This window comes from Pteropus medius, unplaced genomic scaffold (genome assembly GCF_902729225.1).
Source record: "Pteropus medius unplaced genomic scaffold, Ma_sr-lr_union100, whole genome shotgun sequence".
NCBI lineage: Eukaryota > Metazoa > Chordata > Mammalia > Chiroptera > Pteropodidae > Pteropus > Pteropus medius.
Genome location: NW_024347867.1, coordinates 3049993 through 3073820, shown reverse-complemented (window position 1 = coordinate 3073820; position 23828 = coordinate 3049993). Strand labels below are relative to the sequence as shown.

General features: G+C 40.3%; 2 protein-coding genes and 1 pseudogene across 3 annotated transcripts in view; all 3 read right to left on the bottom strand.

The window, feature by feature from the left end:
* MAP7 (microtubule associated protein 7) overlaps positions 1-12486 on the bottom strand; it is a 151461-nt gene extending 138975 nt beyond the window's left edge. Inside the window, exon 1 of one of the 2 annotated variants that reach the window (XM_039878995.1) lies at positions 12325-12486. In XM_039878995.1, the coding sequence (XP_039734929.1) occupies positions 12325-12391 (67 nt within the window). In that variant the 5' untranslated portion in view covers positions 12392-12486. The remainder of the gene's footprint in view (positions 1-12324) is intronic. The other variant, XM_039878997.1, reaches the window with a different exon arrangement.
* Positions 12487-16403: 3917 nt separating this feature from the next.
* LOC120615853 (uncharacterized) lies at positions 16404-16522 on the bottom strand (annotated as a pseudogene).
* A 1482-nt stretch (positions 16523-18004) lies between these two features.
* The window catches only part of MAP3K5 (mitogen-activated protein kinase kinase kinase 5), a 169623-nt gene continuing 163799 nt past the window's right edge, over positions 18005-23828 (bottom strand). The window contains exons 28-30 of the mRNA XM_039878994.1: positions 23035-23147; positions 21458-21534; positions 18005-18773 (exon numbers count right to left, since the gene is read on the bottom strand). Of these exons, the coding sequence (XP_039734928.1) occupies positions 18656-18773; positions 21458-21534; positions 23035-23147 (308 nt within the window). The 3' untranslated portion in view covers positions 18005-18655. The remainder of the gene's footprint in view (positions 18774-21457; positions 21535-23034; positions 23148-23828) is intronic.

Below are 23828 nucleotides of genomic sequence, written 5' to 3'. Positions count from 1 at the left end.
AGATGAGAATAAGGGCTTTGTATCTGTAGATAAAACAAAGCTGAGAGATGGCTAGCATCAGTTCCAAAATGATCTCAACAGATCACAATAAATGAGTTATAGTTAAAAAGACTAATTTAGTAGTTACACATATGAACATCTCTTCTTATATCGAAAAAGTACAACTGCACAGGTACAAAATGAAGACCTATCCAAGCTTCAGCAGTTACAAGTATGGAAGGTCCTTGGACAGTAAGCTCACTACACTTCATCAGTGTGATGAGGCAGTAAAAATCCCAACAGGATCATGGGTGGTATCAGCAGATATCCAGCATGCTGAATAAGGGGAACAAGGCTTCTGCATTTTCTGGTCCTCAGATCACATGGTCTGAGCTAGATATTTCAGATGGAATGATAAATTAGAACACATTCAGAAGATAGCAATCTAGGACTTACCCAGATTCTAGGCCATACCACAGAAGAATCATTTGAAAGAAGGGACATTGTCCTCCGGAGAAAGTAAGATAAGACTGAAGGAATAAAATAACTGAATTAAAGGTTAACATTGGAAAGATTTCTACTTTTCGTGTGGTTCTGGCAGACAGGCCTAGGACCTGTGGTTGGAAGTTACCAGAATGTAACAAGCTGTGCCTTCCATCATTGAAGACAGCTGTACACAAACACTGATCCGGGATGATGTGTAAAATTCATGCATTGTGTACAGGTTAGATTTTTAGATCTCTAGAGTCTCTTCTGATCCTGTGATTCCATAACCCGATGAAAATGAAAACCTCAAGCTATATGTTTAAGGGAAAACAGTCCGGCAGAGAGAAACAGCCTGAGCTAATCGAGTGGCCCTTCCTTCCCCTCATGGTCACTACCTCTGCACTACTGAGACCTCCCATGGTTTCTTTGCAAGCAGCTTCAGTTGATTTCGGCAGAGTTCCGAAATCAACCTAGAAGAAAGAAGTCCCTACTAGAAATGCCAAATTATATAAGCATAGTTGGTAAGTTGGAGGTCTGGTCATTTTCAATCAGTTAAGGCCCACACTGAAAAGGATTAGCACATCTACTATAATTGTCAGCAACCAATGAGAACACCAAAAGCCTTAAGCTAAATGATACAGATAAGAGACAAATACACTTACGATTAAATAGCAAGCACAGGAGCTTTTGAAATATGCAACTACTAAGCAAAAAAAGATTCCTAATGCACCAATAATTGCTTTTAAAAAAGATATGAAGCATTAATTTCCAAGAACTAGATACTACTAGTAACTCAGTATGTTTTTTGATAAATACAGCTTCTTTTAGTCTTGCCTGACCTTGTGCCACTGAGATTTTAAGGGGCTCTAGATAGAAACAACATCTCAGAAGGATCAACAGGTTGATAAGCACACTTAGGCCGTCCCAAACCTCATCTCTGAAAACCTTTCTTTCATCTTTCATGTCCATGGTTTTAAGCTCTTGCTTTAAAAATCATGTTTATTTTAGATAGGCAACTGCAGAAGGATTATAATGACAAAAGAGCCCTTTGGCAAACTTCCTAAAACACCACAAATGGACCATTTTGCTTTTTATCATAAGGTGAAATGGCTACAGTGCCATTGTTAAAGGTACTAAAATCTCTGATGTATTAAAAAAAAAAGGGGGCGGGGGGAGGGGTTGTTCCAGACACATACAAGACTGCAGTAAAGAAATCAAAATCACAATAAAAATCTCTCTCAGTTTCTTTCCTTGGAGATAGTCCTACCTGACTCCTGTTTCCACACGGGCATGGAGGGAGGTGCTCACCCCAAAATCCCCAAAACAACAAGCAGCACTCATACCCCTTTAGAGCCCAGAGCCCAGCTCACTGGAAAAAGACCTTGTTCTCACTGTTTACAAACAAAAAGAGGGAGGTTTCTATAACCAAAAGATGTTTGTTTTAAAAATAGCCGCAACATTGCCAATTGTTCCGCGAATATGGTTCCAGACAGGTACATCCATGAGGGAAAACAACGTCGTGCTGTTGTAAAGCAAAAAGTCACTGTGCGCTTCTCAGCTGGTTCGGAAAGCCCAGTTCACAGGTGTCTGAACTCCATACGCCTGGGTTTATCCTCACGTTAAGTGCATTAGTATGTAATAATACTATTTTTAAATTATTTTTTTACTAAAAAATGATAGATTTTTATATTTTAAGGGTGGCTAAAGGTATATTTGTGAACAAATCACCAGATTCAGAATAGCCTTTTGCTCCTGTACCTTCTTCTCTGAAAACCTTCTTGAAGACTACTTATATTCTGTCGTGGGTGCCTAATTGAACCCTCCAACGCTTTCACGATATGTGACTCTAATCATGTATATGGTTTACACTTGTGTTGCACAAGTTGATGATTGGGACCATTTTTTCTCCATGCTCTTTTCAGCGAGCAGCGGCCAAATGTTGGACCTGATCAGTTTGTAAATAAATGGAATGACATTCTCAAAGCCTTCCATTATGGGTACAGCTGGACTACCAAGGGCTGAATCTGGAACACCTAACTAGTGCTCTTCCCTGTGAGGTTTCACTGGATTATAAGATTATGGGGTTTTCTATTCAAAGGCATTTGCCCTCAATAGGTCTCCCTGACTAAAAATAGCTCCATCCCCTATTTCTCAATTTATTTTAATGCTTTCTTTCTACTGTACAGCTATCTCTTCTACTTCTGTTTTAGTTCAAATACTCTGCCTGGGGCTTGTGTAAATCACTTTACAAAGCATATGGCTATATCTTTTTATATATACAAGTCTATCTTCGCAGGCATAGTAGAAGGCAAGAAGCCAATATTGCATAAAAAATTTCTGTGTTCGTTCTAGTGTAAAGTGTATTAGTACATAATACTATCTTATTTTTAATAATAAAATTTTCACTGAAGAATATAAATTGTTAATATTTTGAGGGTGGCTTAAGGCGTATTTAATCAATTACCACAGTGTCAACTGTATAAAGACAATCTGAATGCATTACTCAAAGCATCTAAACTCAGGACCTACCTGAGGAAGTGATATAGTTTAAGATATACTAAGTCATTAAATTTTTAAAATGATAAAAATCTAAATTAAAAATTGAACAAGATATTTTCTTAGGGAGAACAGTCTGTCTCTCTCTCTCTCTCTCTCTCTCTCTCTCTCTTTACACACACACACACACACACCAACTACAGAATAGGCCTTGTACATGAGCCTCTATAATTTAAGAAAGTCTCTTCTAAAATTTGTGACTAAGAAATAAGAAAGATGGCTTACTGATATTTCTATTTCATGTTTGTAGTTTGTTTAAAGAAAGCTCACACTGTCTGCTTCTCATGAAAGTCTTGTAGATTGAAGGCAAGTTGTATAAGTTTCCTTTACTTTCCTTATAGAGAAACATATTCAATGAAGTGACAGTGACTTTTTAAAATTCAAAAAAAGGTCTTAGAAGTCCATCTATGTGATTTAAAGGGAATGAAAGGTCATCTTTATGAATTAATCATTCTACAGCAATTATATTTTAACGAAGAATTTAAAATTGAGAACTATGGTATGGTAATAAAAAACACTTTTGAGTACTATAGAAATGAAACAAAAATAGGTCAAGATGGGCTGGCATGGGTGTCTAACACAATCATAACACAATCTAAGCACTTCAAAGACCAGTGGGTAGCAATCTTCAACTGGAACATTTTGTGCAATATGTTGACAGGTGAAAAGCACCATCCAGTGTGCTTTGATGATGCTTCCTATACTTGAGCCAAGCCCAAGATCACACTGCTGCAATTAGGTCTGAATCAGGCTTATATTCTAAATCTCTCATTATGGAGATTTTACAATTATAAATAAAAATTTGCTGAAGGGAAAATTTTTTAGCATGCCAGGATAGATCCATATTTTCACAGTGGTGCAGTATCAATCCTTAATAGCTATGATCACAATAAGTGAAACAACATTTCGTGTTTATGCTATGTCAGGGACTATTCTAAGCACTCTACATGTATTAGCTCATTCAATCCTCGTGACAATTCTATGAATGTATTACCAGTATCCCTGTTTTAAATGGAAAGAAACCAAAGAAGAGAAGAGTCAAATGACTTGCTCAAGATCCCCCAGGCAGTGAGTGGTGGCACCCAGGCAGCCAGAGTCCCGGCACAAATAGTTTAGCATTATCCCTAAATAACTGGACACTCATTTTTTGAGTGCACAACCATATGGCTTCACGAATCTTGAGGAGAAAAGAAAAAAACCAAAGGTAGTCTTCCTCTTCCTTAGGGATCTCACATTCGATATCCCCTAATGCCCTTCTCATTTTGGTCCTGGATTTTGCAGCTATGCAGACACCAACTGCAAAGAGGAAAATAGAAAATTGGTTTTGCCAAAGGTAAGCCCTTACTGAAAAAGCTTCAAATGACAACTGATGGCACCACAAAACCTCGTAGGCACACTCAAATGCAACTCAGTAAGTAGCGCCTCTGGAAGTTTTGACATGTAGACCCAGAGATATTAATTTGAAGTAATTTTCAAAGCTAAAAAAGTAAATAATACTGCTTAGCAAAAACACAGAGTGAAAAGAGCAGAAGTTAGCAGACGGTTTTAGGCAGAGTAACATTTAATGACGAGAAAAAAGAGAGGCAAAGCGAAGATTAGTCCAAAGGGTATTAGCATCAGATCATGCAGTAAGACGGAAGGTGAGCACATCAAGGAGATCGTTCTTGTGCCAACTGTTTATAGACAGAGGAAACACGGGCTGGTCTACAGAGCCAGGGAGCTGGTGATTAGAGTTCATGGGTCACCACAAAAATCTCTGGGAAAAGTATACAATTTTCTACAAAAGAACTTTTACTTATCTACGCAAAGTTGAACTTTCCTTTGTTTTGAGGGGGAGGCGAGAAAGAAATGCAGTGTGGTAGCTAAGTAAGTAGATAAAAAGAAAGCTAATTACAAGTGGTCTAACTGCATGTATTCATGTGTAAAAGTACATAAACACCTACTTGAATATATATGTACATATATTTGGCTATTCAAGTAAACTCATATCCACATTTATATTTGCTTCAAAAATTATGAGTGTCAAAATAAGATAAATTGTGTAAACTAACTAGATTTAAAGCGGTGGCTCTTATGACTTTCCAAGTAATTTCCATAAGTAAGGTATACTTGACAGCTCCAAATCAAACCTAAGACAGTCAAATAGAAGAGCACTGTATAGAAAAAGGATCTAAACCAGTAGTTCTCAGCCTTGATGGAACAATGGACGCACCTGGGGAGTTTAAAAAATACTGCCACCTGGCTCCCACCCCTAGAGAGTCTCAAATAATTGCATAGGGGGTAGCCTGGGCATCGAGATATTTAAAAGTTTCCCAGGTGATTTTTAACTCACTGCCAAGACTGAGAACCAACGATCTGAACCCATGATGCTTCATGACATGAGCTCAATAATCATTTCAACAACTTAATCTTTGCCAGAGGAGTGAGCTATATTTAAATGAACCCACTGGGACTGTAGTTCATTCAGAGCATCTACCATGAATCGAAACTGATCCAGCTGGAATGCAGGAAGCGGGCAGCCAGGTCCTGTTCGGTGTCAGGTCAGGAGCTTCTGAGAACCCAAAGCCTAGATTAAAATCTTGAGACGCAGCCAAGTGTTTTTGCTACAGTCAGTTATTATGCATGTTACTACCACCCAAACAGGCCTTCTGTTGGGGAATGAGGGTGCTAAAAGAAGGGGTTCTTCCTATAATTTCACCTTGGAATTTAAACTTTTCCTGGACTATATAGCTTGTTTGCTACTATTAACACAGTGCCAGGAATACAAATTTTGTATGTGGTACGTCATGCCATAGTAAAGGATGGTTATCTTTACCAGACAGCCAACTCCAAACCTGAAAGTTTCACAGTATTAAAAAAAAAGTTAAATTTTAAGATACCTCAAATATTAGTAATCTAAACTTAAATATTCACAGTTTTATGAATAACACTTGCAAAGCCCCGTTCACATATTCCAAATGCATTTTCTCAGCTTCCTTTTCTGCTCAGTTTTGCATCCCTATATTTATGTGGGTTACCTGGACAAGTGTGTCAATTGTTGGCATTTTCTCATAATTCTTTCTTTCACAACTATTTCTGTAGTGGTTTCAAGCATAAGAAATTTGAATGCAGTGAATTCTTTTTGTCAAAAATATATTGCTCTGTAAATCAAAATTCAAGGTGGCACCTAATAAAAGAAAATGTTATAGATTCTTTCTTAACTGGCTATTTCTCAAATAGAAAAAGATACTAAGGAGAATAGTATTTAATGAACAGAGAAAAACTATTCAACACCATTTTTATTTGAACAACTGTTAAGTCAGAGCTTCGCAAAAGCTGATATTAAAGACACAGAAGGCACAAACCCGCTTAAGAGCTAGACAAACTTTAAAACTGGATTTTCTAAAAAAGAATAAGCCTAAATCCCATATACATTTATCATATAGAACCTCAGGCCATGCTTAGTGATTAAATGTCCAATGAGAGATTATCAAGACTTCTACAAAGCACTTGCAGGTACACTACAGAAACTGGGAACTGATATTAAGTATTCAGTATGACAATATAAGCTCTGCCAACAAGGGATTAATAATCAGAACCATAAAACAAGCTATCTGACCAATATTTCCAGCTTTCTAACTGGAAAAAAAAAATGTTGTTTCCAAATTCTGAAGAGAACTATCTCAATGGACTGGAAGACAGACATTATGGGCCAGAAGAGAACTTGGCATGGGATGTGCTGTACAATGGCACTTCTGTTCATAACCAACTTCAGAACATAGACTCTAAAGGAAATAAGAGATACTGTGGAAAAACTAAAGAAGCCAATGACCTTAGAGCCAAAGAAAAAATCTACATTATACCTCGACTCTGGAAATAATACCTCCACAGGTTTTTCTAATCAAGTGAGCACATTTAGCATCCAGAAAGCCACTATTTGGAGGTGATTCTATCACTTTACTCAAAGAACTTGGTGGAATGGCAAATATTAAAAACAAAACAAAATTTAACAACATCCAGTGTTTGCAAGAATGTGGAGCAACTAGAACTCACGTACTTTGCTTGCAGGAATGCAGAACTGTACAGCCGCTCTAGAAAACAGTTTGGTAGTTTCTTAAAAACATTTACATTAGTCAGCAATCTTACTCCTAGGTATTCCCCTTAGATAAATGAGAAAAACTTGTATGTAAATATTTACAGCAGCATTATTAATAATTGACAAATCCTGGAAATAATTTAATGTTCCTCAAAGTATGGATAGATTAACAATCTCGGTTGTACTTCATTACAATGGCAAACGAATCATCAATAATTATCGCTACAACATCTTTGAATCTCAAATGCATTACGCTAAATGAAAAAATTCAGGCTCAAAAGATTCCATTTTTACGACATTCTGGAAAAGGCAGAACTAGAAGGATAGTGAACAGATCAGCGGTTGCCAGGGGAAGGAGGAGAGCCTGACTACAAAGGGGCAGCCTGAAGGAATTCTTTGGGATGAGAGAACTCTTCTGGACCACGATTAGTGATAGTTACATGACTATACGTTTGACAAGACTCATGAATTGTACACCCAAAAAACAGTAAATTTTTTTGTATGTAAATTAAAAAGTAAATTCTAAAAGAGAAAAATTCTTCTGCCTATTCAAGGATTTGAATTTTTTTCCTTTGCCAGCAAACTTTATGGAGGATCTTTTAAGTTGGCTATCTTTACTTTCTAATTCCTTATCTATTAATCACTTACACTCTGGTACATCCCCCAATCTTGAACCAACAACTGCGGTTCCTCTTCTGGGGGTGGTAAGCTGCTTTTTTTTCTCCTCGGTCTTCGAATCCTTGACTGCTTTGTCTCCCTCTTTTGGCAGGTGTGACATTGCTCAGTTATGCTTTTCCTATCTTTCTGGCTTCTCCACTCACCTTCTTGGCTGTCTCTTCCTCCCCCTATGCTACCTTGCCCCTTTTCAGTTTTTCTTTCTAAGCTCTCCTTACTTTCATGGTTTCGATCATTATTCCCTTATAGAATGAATCCGAGTCCCAACCTCCATTTTTCTCCTCCATTCCCATACTTCCAGTCATCCATTAGACATTTCTATCTACATGTCTCTCTTATACTTCAAATTTCCATGTTTAAAGCAGAGATTTTTCTATTTCTCCTACTAAAATCAGGTCTTCCTCATGAATATTTTCATGCCACCCTTAAAGCAATGAGCCAAACTCAAACCTAGGGTATAATCTTATATGTCGTCTTTTTACCTGCATCCTTTGACACATGCCTCTGTAGAATCTTTACTTATTCTCCTCTCACTTTCACTGCCATGCCATAGTGAAGGCCTGTGCTTGCCTAGATTTCTGCAGGAACCTCAAAGTTGGTCTGTATGTTGCCGAAGTCTCCCGTCTTAAATCCATCCTTTAGTCGACACTGCAGCTTCAAAATGAGGACCACCTGGGTAGAATATCTATCCCATCCTTCACCTCCAGAGATATAGCTGATCTGTCTGGTTATGCAGGTGTTCCTCATGCACTCTCACCAACCCCATGCTACCCTTCCCAAGGCAGCAAAAATCAACTGAAGAGAACATTCCTAGGTGGAAGGACTATACATTCATTAGAGGTATAGCTGAGCTGTTCTGCTAGACCCTGCAATCAAGCTTTCAAGATTTGTGGGTAGAGAATTACATAATTAATCATGCTTTAATCGAGATGTTATTCTCAAGAATCACCGGCAGTTCCTCATTGCCTGCAGAATTATGTACCAACACTCCACAGTTTGTCCTCAATGTACCATCGTTCCTAATTGATCATCTAGAACTCTTTCGTGTCGAGCCTCACATGAATCGATATGACCAAAATTTTGTTCTTTCCACATCTACACCTTTATTTCTCTCCTTTGCCTCCATTCGACTTTAAATGTCATTTACTTATTTTAAAGTTTAAATTATTTACTATACCCAGTATGCCCTCCCTGAGGAACAACTGCAGCTAGAAGTAATTTTTCCTTCACTGAATTTCTGATAACCTGTAATTATTTGTGAGTTTTGTTTTCCTCGCTAAATCCCAGGATCACGTCTCAGTCAACCTTCCAGCCAACATAATGCTTACTATACGGAAGGTATGTATTTCTTGGTCAAATTATTCTAAGCCTCAATATTTCAAATTCTTACATCAATATGACACTTGAGTTTTAAAAAGTAAGCCCCTTCAAATGATTTTTTCCAGCACTAGGTGGCAGAGATGTTAGATTTTTAAAAGAGAGTGTGCCAATGGAAACTAGTGTTTCACACACATGCCTGACTAATGATATCAAATAAATGCATGCTCCTGAGTACAACTTCCTAGTCTAATAACAACACTTCCCTCCTACTTCGCGAAATGTAAATAAAGGTAAGAGTCAGTCACAAAATGGGAAAAAGTTATCTAGATACCCCAAGGAAGCAGTAGCGTTAGGATCTGAATTTCAAAAGGGATGAGTTGAATACTACATTGTAGTCTGGATCTCTTACAATTTTTATTTGCAGATGTTTGTCATTTGTAGATGCTGTGACTCAACATCCTCTAGTGGTGAAATCGAAAACTTGTTCCCAAGTCAATTATTTTTTTCTGTTCTTGCTTATCTTTGGCTACTGAAAAATATATTGAAAAGATTGTTCACACGCAAGAAAAAAAATTCACCATAAGGCATGTAATTTGACTACTTTTGAGTAGAAGATAAATATACGGTGACAGAAATGTTTTTTGAAATTTTGGATTTATATAGTACCTTTCAATATTCTTTAACAAATGTCTCATTTTATAGGCACTAATTTTCAACCCAGCTCTGATACACACACATGTGTATATAATTATGAACACATTACAGGTGGCATTTTAATAATTATCTGAGATTATAATCTAAAATGCCCTAAAATTAGACCAGTTTTTGCACAGGGACATAAAAACTAAGACATTTAAGAATGGACTCTACCTCATGATAATCAAATCTAAATAGGGAAGAATCTCTCAACAAATGTTACCAGTTGAGGTAGCAATTTTCAACTCTTGATGGCAATAAAAGACAGAAGTCCTCACCTCCCTTGAAAAAAATCCACCTCTATACAAACTTGTAATTGCTAAAAAAAAAAAAAATAACATGCAGGATTTGGACATGTATGTGACATATGTCCATAAGAATAAAGTACTACACTGAAGTCCTATGTTCAGGTTTAGGTCACATGTTTTAAATATATGGAAACCTTAAGTTGTTAAAATTCAAGCAGTCTGTACTTGTTTGCTCAAAATATTGCTACCCAGACTTTTAAACATGTATTTTTCATCTTTCCTCTTTCTTTGGCACTTGCTCACATAGGTGCTTCTGAGCACTAAAAGCATTTATAGTGATCAAGGGCTAGAAAAACAAGAAAAAGATGTGGGGCAGAAGTAAGTTTTAGTTGAATTATAAAGTGCAGTTATTTAAAAGACCATATATAAAATCTGTCCCTTGGAAATTGAAGTGTCTAGGCAAAGGTGTGGAACAACCGTTTTCTGAGAAGGAGATGGCAACCAATTAGATTCCCCCCTTCATAAAAGAAAATATTTCACTGACAGCCACATGGTTGATTTGTATGTTGATTGTAAGAAGCCTTGGTTCATTAGTTAACAGGCCCAGGCACTGAATAGGCTAGTTTGTAGATCACTTATATCTGAACGAGTTGTTTATGTGCAGATTCTAGAGTGTGTTTATTTTTTTAAAGCACAAATTTTGCTTCAGAAGCAGTTACTCTGTGGCGACCAGGCACCAAACCATGTACATTCACAATGAGGATGCTGCCCTCTGGTTGCCCTCAATTGGGCGAGCCTAACCTCATGAACTCAGCTCATCAAGTTCTGTAAAGCAATGACAAAGGCATCTCCTCTTGGCCACCCATTCCCCACCCGGAACCAAAATGATGACCTACTAATCTTTCAAACACATTGAGACAAAATAAATCACCCGACAGGAAGCAGCATGACTTCAAAGTAAACAAGTCTCACACCTTATCCGACTTAATTTAAGGTCTTTCTGTTGGAGAGATTAAGTCATTCGTCTTTAGGTGTCCCAACTCTTTCTAGCAGATAATATACATAAGATACATAATTTGCAAATGCTGTTATAGCTTTTCTGGACCTTTCACATTAAAGTAAACACACCATCTAAATCGATACTTCTTTTTTTTGGAGGGAGGGGGTGAGTCTTACATTTAGGAAACAATCGTTTTCCGATTATGTGTGCACGTAAGAGCAAATCAGATTGTAATTGGGGAGACTGCAATTTGAATGTCTTTTTTAAAAATAAGAAACTGACTCATCGCCTTCATCTCAAGTGTAGAAAGGTCTCGGAAAGAGTTTACTGGCCTAGAATAAAAGAAGAGGGGACTAGGACAGAGGGGCGGATTTGCAAAACAGTCTCTCAAGAAATAAACTATCACGAGGGGGAAAACCATCCATATGTAAGATGGGGGGCGGGATGGGTGCGGAGAAGGCTTGCTGCTTGTTTTATAGATGAGCGTCTGTTCCTAAGTGTGGCTGTGGAGACTGGAGGACACAGAGATGGGGAGAGTCCTCAACACAGAGCCCTGATGAGCTTGGGCCACTGTTCCCATCTCGGGTTGGTTCACGGACTTTTTAAAGCAGGAACTTCGAGGACCCTTTCAAGTCAACGAATCTCTGAGTCCTTGCAGTCCCCACCGCCGGCCCCCACCATTCAGTAACAGGCCCCTGCCCTCCCGAGCCTCCCACTTCGGGAGCAGGTCGTAATTGAGGACACCGATGTGTGTATGTGGGAACACCACCAGGGCGGGGGGTGGGGAGCGGCGGGAACGGCTCCCCGCGCGACCCCTGCGCAGGGCTGCGCCACAGGCGTCGCGCGACCCTGGCACCCGGCACGACCGGGGAGGACGGAAGGGGGCGCCCAGGAAGGGAGAATCCTGCCAGCAGTACCTGGTTGAGGATTTTCCGGCTGGTTGTTTGGTTTGGGGGATACGATTTCCCCATTCAACTGAATTAGATCCAGCCCGGCAGGTGGGAGGAGAGCAGCCAGCGTTTCTCCATTTCCTCCTCCCGCCCGCGCTCGCTGGCGTGTTTCCACCTGTTGTGGGAAAGTCGCGGTGGAGCGCCAAGGGGCCGCTGGGGCCGGGGCTGGGGCTGGGGCCGGGGCCGGCGGCAAGACGGCGCGCTCCGAGCCCGGGCCGGCGGTTCCGGGCCGCGCGGACGGGGAAGGGGACCGGCGGCTCCCCGCGCGAGCCCACCGCCCCGGCCCACCGCCCCTCTCCCGCGCCCGTCGGGCACCCCCTGCCCCCGCCGCGCGGTCACCTGTTTCGCCCTGCACAGCGCCGTCGCTGCCCCTGTGGCTGTCGCCGCCAGCTCCTAGCTCCGCCATGGTGCTCGGATGACGCGTCGGGGAGCCGCTCCGCCCTCTTCCTCGGCTTTGCTCCCGCCGGCCCCCGCCTCCGAGGCCCGCGGCCCAGACAGGTGAGCGCCGTCAGGGGAGGGCGGAGGGAGGAGGGAGGAGGGAGGGAGCGCGGGAGCGCGGGCGAACCGGAGTGGCCTGGGCCTGGGCGCGCCCCCTCGCGGGCAGGTGCGGCGTGGCCGCGGCTCGGATGGACGCTGCTGGGTCTCCGCTGCAGGAGCAGCAACAGAGCCAGCCACCTGAGCCCGGAGCTTCTGGCCACTGCCGCAGACCGCTATCCGCTCTTCGAGGTCTGGAGTGGGGTCTGCGTCGCTTGGTGGCTCTAGGGGCTGGCACTGGGACGGTCCAAGTATCAGCCCAGGTGAGACGAGGCCACCAGGACGCCTTATTTCCGTCTGAACTCTGCAGCAGCCAGATCAGTTCTGAAGTTAATGGTGACAGTGCAAAACAGTATGATGCCACGTGAAAAGCTAAAGTACGCGGGCTGAGTTCCACGCTGGTATCTGGTCTTGGTCTGCGTTTTAGGACGCCATTGCTGGTGACCGATCTTTTCATGAGGCCTTTGTTTCTGATGAACCCCAGGGCACACAAGTTAGTGAAACTTGTGCCCAATGATGTGGCTTTTCTTATTCCTAATTTCCGATTAGTAACTACCTTGTGACTTCTGGCTTGCTCAGGATGACCAAGAAAAAAAGCAATGGCAACAATTTCTTTTTTTAAAAGAAACAGATTATTAGCTAAGGAAAAAATTTCTGCTCTAACAGACAAGTAAACAATAAGCAACAAAATACTGTGGGGAAAAAAATATAGACTGCATAAATAGAAACATAAGGAACAAAATCAGCAGCGACCAGTTCCATCTGGCTACGCATAAATGCACTCCCACAGCTTTGGTTGGCTGAACATAACCAGCAAGTTCCCAACAGTTTAAAACCCTCTGGAGGACTTCGGCACACTATACTGGACGCACAATAGTGTCTGCAAACAGTTTTGGATTTCTTGCTAGGGTGACAATTCTCACCACTTTTTCATTAAAAACTTGCCACTGTAATCCTAGGAGTGGACTGGTTTTATTTGGTTTCCTGGTTCACTGGCTGACTAGGTAGAGGTTTTGACTAAGGGACGGTTTGCTGTGGTTTATAGTTATGGATTTTCCCTCAGTGCCATTTCTGCAGTGGATTAGGAAAACTGTTCATTTAGCAATGTGATTTTCCAAAATCACATTCAAATCACTTATCAGACTTCTGATCAATAAAGCATCAAGTCAGGGGAGGTACTTTTAAACCTCGGCTTGGGTCCTGATAAAGGTATTTTTCACTGCATTAAGTCATCAGAGTTTAAGACACTTTCCTGTGAACATCAGGAAGCCGTTCTTAGCTGAATTTAGAGAGTTGAATTCTGAAAGGACCTGGGAAAAGGGAGATCTGTTTTCAACCTTCGGATTTACAACCTACTTAAACCAATGAGTGCTGTTTTTGAGCCCCCAACCTGCCCCAAAATGAACACTTAACTAGTGTTTGTGTCTGTATTTTTGTTTTGTTTTGGGTGTGTGCTTATCCTGTCTCCCATTCTTTTGCTAACTTATTTCTTAGTCTGTCACAAGTTACACAAAGATAGGTGCAATAAGAAACACGGAAATCCTGCACGTACTTGGGCCCTGTACAGACTATGCGTTCCAAACTTCATGCAGCGTCTATAACAGCGAGGGCTGCTGCATGAAAATGGGGGAATGGATGACATCTGTTAAATGTCACTCACCATCCCATTGTACTTTGCGTTGTACTTAGAACACGGAAGCCATCTGTCTTGAGCTCCCACGTCCATCTCAAAATCTCTTTGAATCATCAATTGATTTCCAGGGAGAGGAGCTGGACCTTCTGATACCACCCGCTCCCCTCCTGCCTCCTTTGAAACCTTCTCTCTCACTTCTCCCTACTCCCAAGTGCCTCTCCATTCAGGGGCTCTACCCCAACACATTTAGGACTCTAAATCTGAAAGTTTCTTCCCTTGACTTGCCATACTCCCAAATCTAGTCATACATCTGTTCACCAAAGGTAATAAATGTGCGGACTCTGGTGCCATTGGTCTTATTATCTATGTTTAACCCGCTGTAGTCTTTCTTGCCTGTGTATAAATACTCTCCAGGGCGTCAAATCAAGTTACTGTTTTAGTCTGTCATTCCCCAAGACTTTTCTGCAGCACTCCATCCTCTGATCATCTTCCTCTGCGCTTACACCACCAGCCTGGTATTTCTCATTTGTTTGGCCAGTCCTTTTGTCTCCTTTGCTGACTTAAATTCCTTCTCCTTTTGAAACCATGCTGAAACCTTCCTCCTCACAAAACTTTAGGCCACAACTTTTCTACCTCTCATAGCTCTCATTTACTATTACCTGCATCCAGGTGACTCCTAGATCCAGAATATATACACTTGACCCCAGTCCTGACTTCCACAAGTACATTGTCAATGGTCTGCACATTTCTAGCATTGGCTCATCCCGCTATTAATTCATGTCCCAAAACAGTTCCTCCTCCAAACTTGCCTGGTTTTGAATTCTTCTCTTACTGACATAGGCTCAACATTTATCCTTTCCTCTATCATCACTGCCCAAATCATAGTTCCCAAAGTTTGTCAATTCATTATTTTAATTCTACCCTTTCAATTCCTACTGTTCTCACTCCTACTAGACCCTCCTTCACAGAGCTGGACCTTCTGATACCACCCGCTCCCCTCCTGCCTCTTTTGAAACCTGCTGTCCAATTTCTATCCCCTCTAGTTTACCCAAAACCATTCTGCCGAATTAATTTTCTCATACACTACTTTACACATACCCCGCCCCTTGCTCAGAACCCGATTCCCCATTTCTACATAATTGAATACTAAACTCTATATCCCTTCCTGACCACCCCCCCAGTCACACCTCGAGTTCTCTCCAATTCTTTTTCCACTTTTTCTCTTATAACTCATATTTCCAGTCAAATGAGTTTAAATGAGTCAAAAATTTTCGTATGCCCTAATGCAATATAGAAGCTGTTCTCTTTCTCCAGAACTTTGCAAATCCCTGCTTTCTGCCTTTGTTCTTGGAGCTCTGTGCCCTGATTGACTTCCCTGGTCCTACTTCTTTCTTTCCCTCTAAGGCCCGGGTTGAGGTCTACCTCCTCCCTGAAGCCTGTTCCACCTGCCCTGGCTCTCGGCATGCTTGTCCTGTGAACCTCTCCAGGGGCTTCTGTGCTTGCCTCTCATCCAGCCTTTAACACAGACTAGGTGTGATTTGTTACTGTAGATTTGTCTTTTCAATCTGATATGAATTATTGGTGGCAGAGACTTTGTCTTCTATTTCTCTATAGGGTGTCTATAGTGTCTGGAGCCATCAATTATTCTGTTTACAAACTGCAGATGTTCTTAATGACATAACGTGCATTGCCTGTATTCTGAACTCAGTGGGTATCATGTATACCTTTCCTGCTGCTACAATGCCTCACGCATACTAGGCATTCCAGTGGGTTAACAATCCCTCATTGCCAAACCATTTTATTTGATGGTTTAGGAATGAATGAAATGAAATATGCAATGAAAGCATTTGGAGAAAGATTAAAATGTGGTTAAAAACATTGAATTTACTTTCCCCAGCAAATTCTGATTTTCTTTTATAAGACCGCTGCTACCACCCATGCATAACTGTTTGTTATCTTTCCAAGCTCATCTCTGGACTTTCACTTCTCTGGGAAGCTTTCCTTGATTCTCTCTGGCAGTCAGATGTAACTATAGCACTTATGTGTACTGTTGTTTCTACTGTCTTGATTCTATCTCTGACAGTGAACTCTGGGGCCAAGAACTGTGCACCATAGTATATAGAATCCAGTATTTAATACTTTTGAATGAATGATGAGAGAACAAAAGCAGGCAGCATCTGAGTGATTATTGTCTGCTAAGCATTGCAATAAGCACTTCTGCATTATTTTATTTAAAAAAAAATTTTTTTAAAGCCTACAGCACCTGGTATTCCTAGGTGGTCTCTCATCCAAGTACTAACCAGGCCTGACCCTGCTTAGCTTCCGAGATCAGACGAGATCAGGCACGTTCAGGGTGGCATGGCCATAGTAAATCTTATATTAACCTAATGAGGTAGGTACCCTGTTTCCCCCATTTCAGATGAGGAAACTGTAACTTGGAGAGGTTAATTAATCTGCCCAAGGTCAAAAGGTAAGTGATAGCTTTGCTCCAGGCCTATGTGTTTAGATTCTTGCTACACTAAAGCAACAGTGAATGACCATATTACTATCACCCATGTGGAAAGGGGCCCTTCATTTATCTCTCCGGTGCCACTTGCAATAAAGAGGTAGGACTTGATAGCATTAAATCATCTGTAATCTGTAGAGCTTTTTAAAAGGATTTCTGGGCCCTACCCCAGACCAATAAAAATAGTTTCTCTAAGGTGGTGGCATCAATATTTTTTAAAAGCATCCAAGTCATTTTAACGTGAAGCCAGATATAGAATCAGTGGCCTAGACTGATGCCAAAAACCTTTCAAGTGAAACCTTTCATGATATTTGGGCCATGACGGAATTGCCTTCTTTTGTGACTTAGATCCAAAATACTGACAAAAACCTAATGATGTTTTTCTGGGAATGTAGGATAGAGGAACATATGCCTACAAAGATGGGGTCAGAGACAGATCTCAAGAACAGACTTGGAATCATTAAAGAATTGGTTGAATGTGGGTCACTTGATCTTATTTATGGTCTGAAAGCAGCACTTAACCATTAGAACTGGGGATATGAACTGTGGCTTAATAAAGTTGAGTTACTCTGTGTTTCAGTATGACTGAAATGATATATCATTTAATTTATACCTCACTTCCTTCAAAATTTCCCCACAGGATGCAGGAGGTAACTATCTGTCTTCAGGACTGAGAAGTAAAAAAAAAAAAAAAGCAGCCATTTTGTTACAGATATAAAATGAGAAAATACTGGTGAGGACTTTCGGTACAATCTATCTAATGCAATATAAAATATATTGTGCCTTGATTTTCACATGGAAATAGGGATGACTCCTGTTTTAGGAATGACTTACATATGGGTCAAGTCATGATACACGAGCAGCTCTATGCTATTTTTATCTTGCATAATAAACAGTTTCTTCTGTATTTAAGAAATTTGTTTATCCCACGGATCCATCTAGGAACTTCAGTCTTTGTCCTATTAATATGGGCAGGCTTAAAAAATATAATATTTGGCTTAAAATAAAAAGAAATTCCCTCAATATGAGAACTAAAATCAAGGAGACAGATTTGGAATCAAGAAAACGCAGTGTTCTCCACGGGGATGTTATGTGCAGACCCTCTGAGATACACAACAGCCGTTCATGATAACTTAGGGCCTTGAGAAAAACACACTGACTTTCTTTTACTTTCTTTTTTCTTTGCCCTCTTTTTTTTACCACTCTGTTGCCCTGAAGAACAACTTGGATATCAGTTGTTCTTTGGTTACTTGAATAGAAGACAGATTGTATTTAATGTTATAGCTGAAAAAACAACTAGGAATTTGACACAGTTTATCTAGTTTGTCAAAACAAAATAAGAATTCTTTAGAATTTATCAAAACAGTATGTTAAGAGTCTTTTTACTTTTGAGAGTATGACACAATGCATAGCTTTAGAACAAGCTAACATTACTATGATTCAAACATGTGCAACTGGTACAGTTCAGTAGTACAAACATGACTCAAACAAATGTACGATAGGCCAGAAACTTAAGTTACAAAATAAAGTCAACAATTAATACAGATAACTAAGTAAAAACCATTGCTCGCAGAGTGTGCATACCGAAAAAAACCCATAAACTTTACACAATAATTGAAATTATGCATTTCTACTCAGATTATTATGGCACATCACAAACACACATAAGCCTAAATTATGGTCACATTTTAGTTTTGTTCCAGTGATGCACAATCACATGAAATGTTATATCTGTCTTGTGTGAAATAAACATTTGGCTGAAGTACAATAGCTGCTGAGTTCAAAATATTTCATAAAAATGTTCAGACTAAAATAATCCTAATGTTTAGAATTATTTTTAAAGTCCTTATGAAGAGTCCTTAAGAATTATAGAAATAGAAGCAGTTAGGAAATTTCAGTGTATTTTGTCTATTTTTTTTAACATGAGTAAACAAATACTGGACTTAAAGTGCAGCTTCTTTCTCCTCTCCTTTCCACTCTTCCTCCCTTAGGAAAGATCAGTTGTGTTCATTTTTAGAATCTCCATGGAAGGTTGGAAACAAATTAAGCGACGGTTCAGCCTGTTTCTCTCGATAGTTGGTGATGGCCTTCCACAGTGTGCACAGCATCCCTCCCCTGTTTAAAAACACAAGACCGCGGTGAAGAGATCACTTCAAACATTGCCCTTGAAACAGAAAAGTGACTGCTCAGCTTTCAGCTGCTGTGATCAGAACAGGAAGATCCTAGTCTTATCAGTCACTATGTATTCGTTTTGTATATTTTTTCTCATCAGCCCTCCAATGCTTTTCCTTTCTGCCCCCACAAACTATCAGGTCCCAAAGCATTTTTTTGATTTTCAGCACTTTTGAAATATGTCTTCAACAGAAGTCTGTGTAAATTATGTATATGTTTGGCCTGATAGAAAAAAATAATTATTATAAGAAACTATCAGATTATAATAGGTATTTGGATGACAAATCAGCACCTCATCCTACTATTTCTAAGTTTGGAATTTAAATCAGAGTATTTAAGGTAGCGTTAGAATAACTGCATGGTCTTAGCCTGAAATATTATCCAAAATATTCTTCCAGTTGATTTGCATTTACAAATACGGAAATATTGGTTATTAGAGTCCTCAATAATAGTCTAGTTCAAATGCATACAGTAATACTGTTGTGTAGATGTGGATGCCCATGCAGGGATAGATGACAGAGATATCAGGAGCTTTCCTGAGCTGCCTTTATGTCCAGGCCCCATGACCTCTCCCAGCTCTCAGGGAGTCACAACCTTGTGGAATGAGAAACACAGCAGCCCACAGTTTCCGCTCTGAAGTGCAGTCAGAGCCAGAGCCCCACACTGGGGAATCAGGAAGGGCAGGAGTGGGGGAGCCAGGCAGGGGCCAGAGCACATAAGGGAGCTGCACGTGGTCTGTCCTGGGTCAGAGATGAGGCTGGGAATGCGTGTGGGAGAGTGAGGACTGTCCTCCGAAGGCACCAGGGAGCCCTGGAGGGCCTTTGGCAAGACTGTGGACTGGATGGATTTGCCATCTCCTCCCAGGCACAAGGCCTCTCACCCGGCCCCACCGCAGCCTGGCACTGGCCCCAGTGAGGCCTCTGTGCTGGCTGCCCCAACCCTGGCAGGGGCACAGGCACACTTTTTAATCATCCTCTTATTCTGCTTCATGAATCTGAAAAATGAAAATTCTCTCTCTCCCCTTCACCAAGCATACATATTTTATACAGTCATTAGACGGTGGCAATAAAGTACTCAACAAAATCTTCCCTGGTCAGCATCAGCGGCCTAGGTGGGCAGTGAGGGGCCCCAGGGAATAAGGTCAGCATGGGAGACATAGCTTCGACCAGCCCACCTGGGGAATAAGGGAAGACTGAAGCGGGGGACTGGTGGCCACGTCTGCCTGGATAGAGAAGACAGTTCCATCTTGTCCCCAGGCAGGGGCTCATCATCTAATTTCCCTGGGTCTCAGCTGCTCTAGGCCCCGGGGTGAAGGGAACTGGACAAGGGGATCACAGGAGTGCTTCCTGCCCTGACAATCCAGGTGCAATTCTGTCGGGCACCCAGATATGAAGGGCCTGTCCTCAGGGTGTGACCTTCAAGGGCAGAGAAACCCCTTACAGTGTGCCCTGGGCTGCTCACTTCCTGTGTAGGCCCAGCAGTCTCTACCTCTCCACTGATGCCTTCCACATGTACCAGCCACTCTCTCTTCTTTTTCCTGATCCCCTTCTCTTTGCCCCTTGTGAATTCCCTCTCTTTCCTTGTGAATTCTCTCTCCCCCTTGTATTTGCCCTCATCTCTCCATCAACTCTCTTTTATCTCTCCACCACCCCCTTTTTCCTGAAATTCATTCATTCATTTTCTGAGAATTTGTGAAGCACTGCTATGTGCCAGCTATTGTCCATGCTGGGAGGTGAGCCTGGCAGATGTGGCTCAGACCTCGTACCTTCCCCAAACTCAGTGGTCCCCAACTTTTTCAGCACCAGGGACCAGTGTTCCTATGAGAATCTAATGCTGATGATCTGACGTGGAGCTGAGGCAGTGATGCTAGCGCTGTGGAGCAGCTGCAAATACAGATGAAGCTTTGCTTGCCTCCTGCTGTGTGGCCCAGTTCTTAACAGGCCATCGACCGTTATTGGTCCACAGCCTGGGGGTTGGAGACCCCTGTCCAAACTCTTTCTTTTGACAAATAGTCTGGTTCTAATATATATTTCTTGTGTTTCAATACCTTATTTTTATTGTTTTAGTTTTACTGAGATATAATTGACAAAATTCTAATGTATTTAAGGTGCACACAGTGGTCCCCAAACTTTTTGGCACCAGGAACTGCTGTGTGCACAAAGGGATTAAGAAGTACAAATGGATAGCTTCAGAACAGACATGGAGATGTAGAGTGTAGCATGGGGAAGATGGTTAATAATGTTGTAATAAATATGTAAGGGGGATGAGGGGTACTAGATTTAGTGGGGTGATCACTTTGTGAGTTATGTGGATCTCTGATCACTGTGCATACAATTGAAACTGGTATAATATTGTATGCCACATATAAGTGGGGAAAAAACTCATTGAATTGTACAATGTAAAAACTCAAAGAATTTTACAATGTCAATAAAGACAAAAATATATATATAATATTCTGGTTCAACTCACTCAGTTTACTTAGATCAAGTGAGAACCAGAGATGTCAGCCCACGCCTGCAGAGTTGGTTAGAGCTAGTTAGGGACCCAGCCAGGCAGGAACCCAGACTTCTTGATCTCAGCCCAGTGCTCCTGCCATCATGACAACTGAAGGCAAAGAAAAGTGTTACCTTAGTCTCAGGCATTTTAAGTCATCACGTGTAGCATAGTAGAGAACATCCACTAGTGAAAAATCCTCAGCCAAAAACTGGAGAAAGTAAAAGAGGCACAAAAGTTAGAAGTTTTATACATCTTTAATAAACAGCAAACTCTATCCATAATGTAAACATTGGCAATAATAAAAAATGAACCTAAAAGGAAAGCCACTAAAAACACAATCTTCTAGAATTATTAGAGGAAAGTTCCCTATTACAAAATATTACAAAGAGATATATCCATATAACTTTCAAATGCATAGAGATTATAAGCAACACAGAATTTCTGAATTATCTTCTAATGAATAGATAGGATTCACTTGTAATTACATCTGCTGCTCATAAGAAGTTTAAGAAGTTTGCTACTGTACGGCTCTACTTTTCTCTAGATAAAAAGTGTTCCTGGAAAGGTATTACTTACACATTTCTCAACTTTCTTTTCATGTCTCATAAAAAGTACTTTATAATAACCATTAGCAAATCAGAGTCTTGAATTTAAACTTAAGATTTTAATGTTAACTCTTAAAAAGAGGGCAATGATTTAGTGGACCATCAGTTACTACTTAACTATTATTTGAGTCTCAGTTTGAGGAATAAATATTTGAGAGAACTTGATAGGATGCATTATTTTCCCAAGGCAAGAGAGTTGTTTAAATGTAGGTGGCTATAACTTGTTAAATGCAGATTTCTTAGGAGACCCTACATTTATCTAGTGGTTCAATAAATTATCAGGTCAAAAGAAAAGTCATCTTTATTCATAGTAATTTTTAAAATTTAAATATAAAACTGAAATTAATGTAATTAATTTCATTAAGAGGCCTTTTCTATAAAATAAAAATATAACCTCTTATTGTGTGTATATATGTAAATCTTAAAACACAAATGCTAAAGGATGCTGATTTAAAAAGTCTATTTGGAGTAGAGAATTAGATTATATAGATATAATATGGTTTATAGAGAAAGTGTTCCTGACATAAATTCACTAACTAGGTATATTTTATTAAGTATCAATAAATGGCCGTGACCCAGTGGAGTATAAAAATATTTTAAGAGAATTAAGAAGATAATGAAAGAGAATTAAAAACAGATTTTTGTCTTGATTTTTCCATCTTTCGTTATTTTCAATTCAAAACCATAAAAATCCTTGGGGGTCCTGGATCACAAAACTCATCGCCTTGCACATCTGCACCCCTATCCCTGAACGATTTCCCCTTCTTGTCTGCCCACCCAAGACACACACAGATGGCCTACTTTATTCCTACACAGTCCTAGACGTCAACTCATCCACCACCTTCTCAAAAAACCTTCCCCATCCTCTCCCTCCCTCCATCTCCCCTGACAACCTTTCCTTCATAAAATTTATTAGGACATAATTATACTTTCCTCTGTGGCATTATCCGACTATCATCTGCCTGCTCTTGTCTATAAGCCTAGTAGGGCAGGGCTGGGTCTGAGTTGCTCCATAGTGTATCCCCTGTGCCTAGCACATAGTAGGCACTCAACATTATGAAATAAAGTGAATTAATGCATGCCCTACAGATAGTTTTTTTTACCCGACTTATAGTGTCTTCATCAGCTCCATTTTCTCTTAGCCAGTCAATAAGTTCAGAATCTTCAGTATTTGTGCCAGAAGAAGTTAAGTGACACATAGGCAATCCAGGAATATCTATAAGAGAATTGAGGAGGCGGGTAAGGACATTCTTAGCTTTACCTAACAGAGGACATCTGAGACCCTCCCAGTCAACAATACTTGAAAAGATTTTGCTCTATCAGCGTATAATTAATAGAAACAACTGAGATTGGTAGTATGAATATAAATAAAATGCTTAAAGACTATTTAATTACTAGTAAATGGACAGTCAGAAGAAGTAATGTAATGACATTTATACTTTCCTATCAATTTTAGAGTTTCTCAGAATAAACTTGGTGTACCAAAACTGTATGGTGTGTTTTTCATGCAATAAAAACGAGCATAATGAATAGAGAATCTGATTATTATAAAAATCTTTTCCCACTATTTGCAATAAATATGAAAACACTAGAATATATAGACTACAAATGCAAAGATGACAAAAATGGTATTTTATTCTAGTAATCTCAATCTGAACTCTTTAAAAGAAAGACAAAAAGGTGGAGAGCCCTATTTACCTCAATAATATATAATCTCAGGAAAAGATGACTATGAATCATCTTATTTTCACTATATTTATAAGAAACGATAGTTTGCTACAATTAAGAATTGGATATTTAAAAGTAATTTCTGCTTGTAGTTGTGGTACAAGTGATTAAGCCATGAAATAAAACTGCCTATTGGCTTTCTCAGCTTTCCGTGGCAACCTGATTGAAC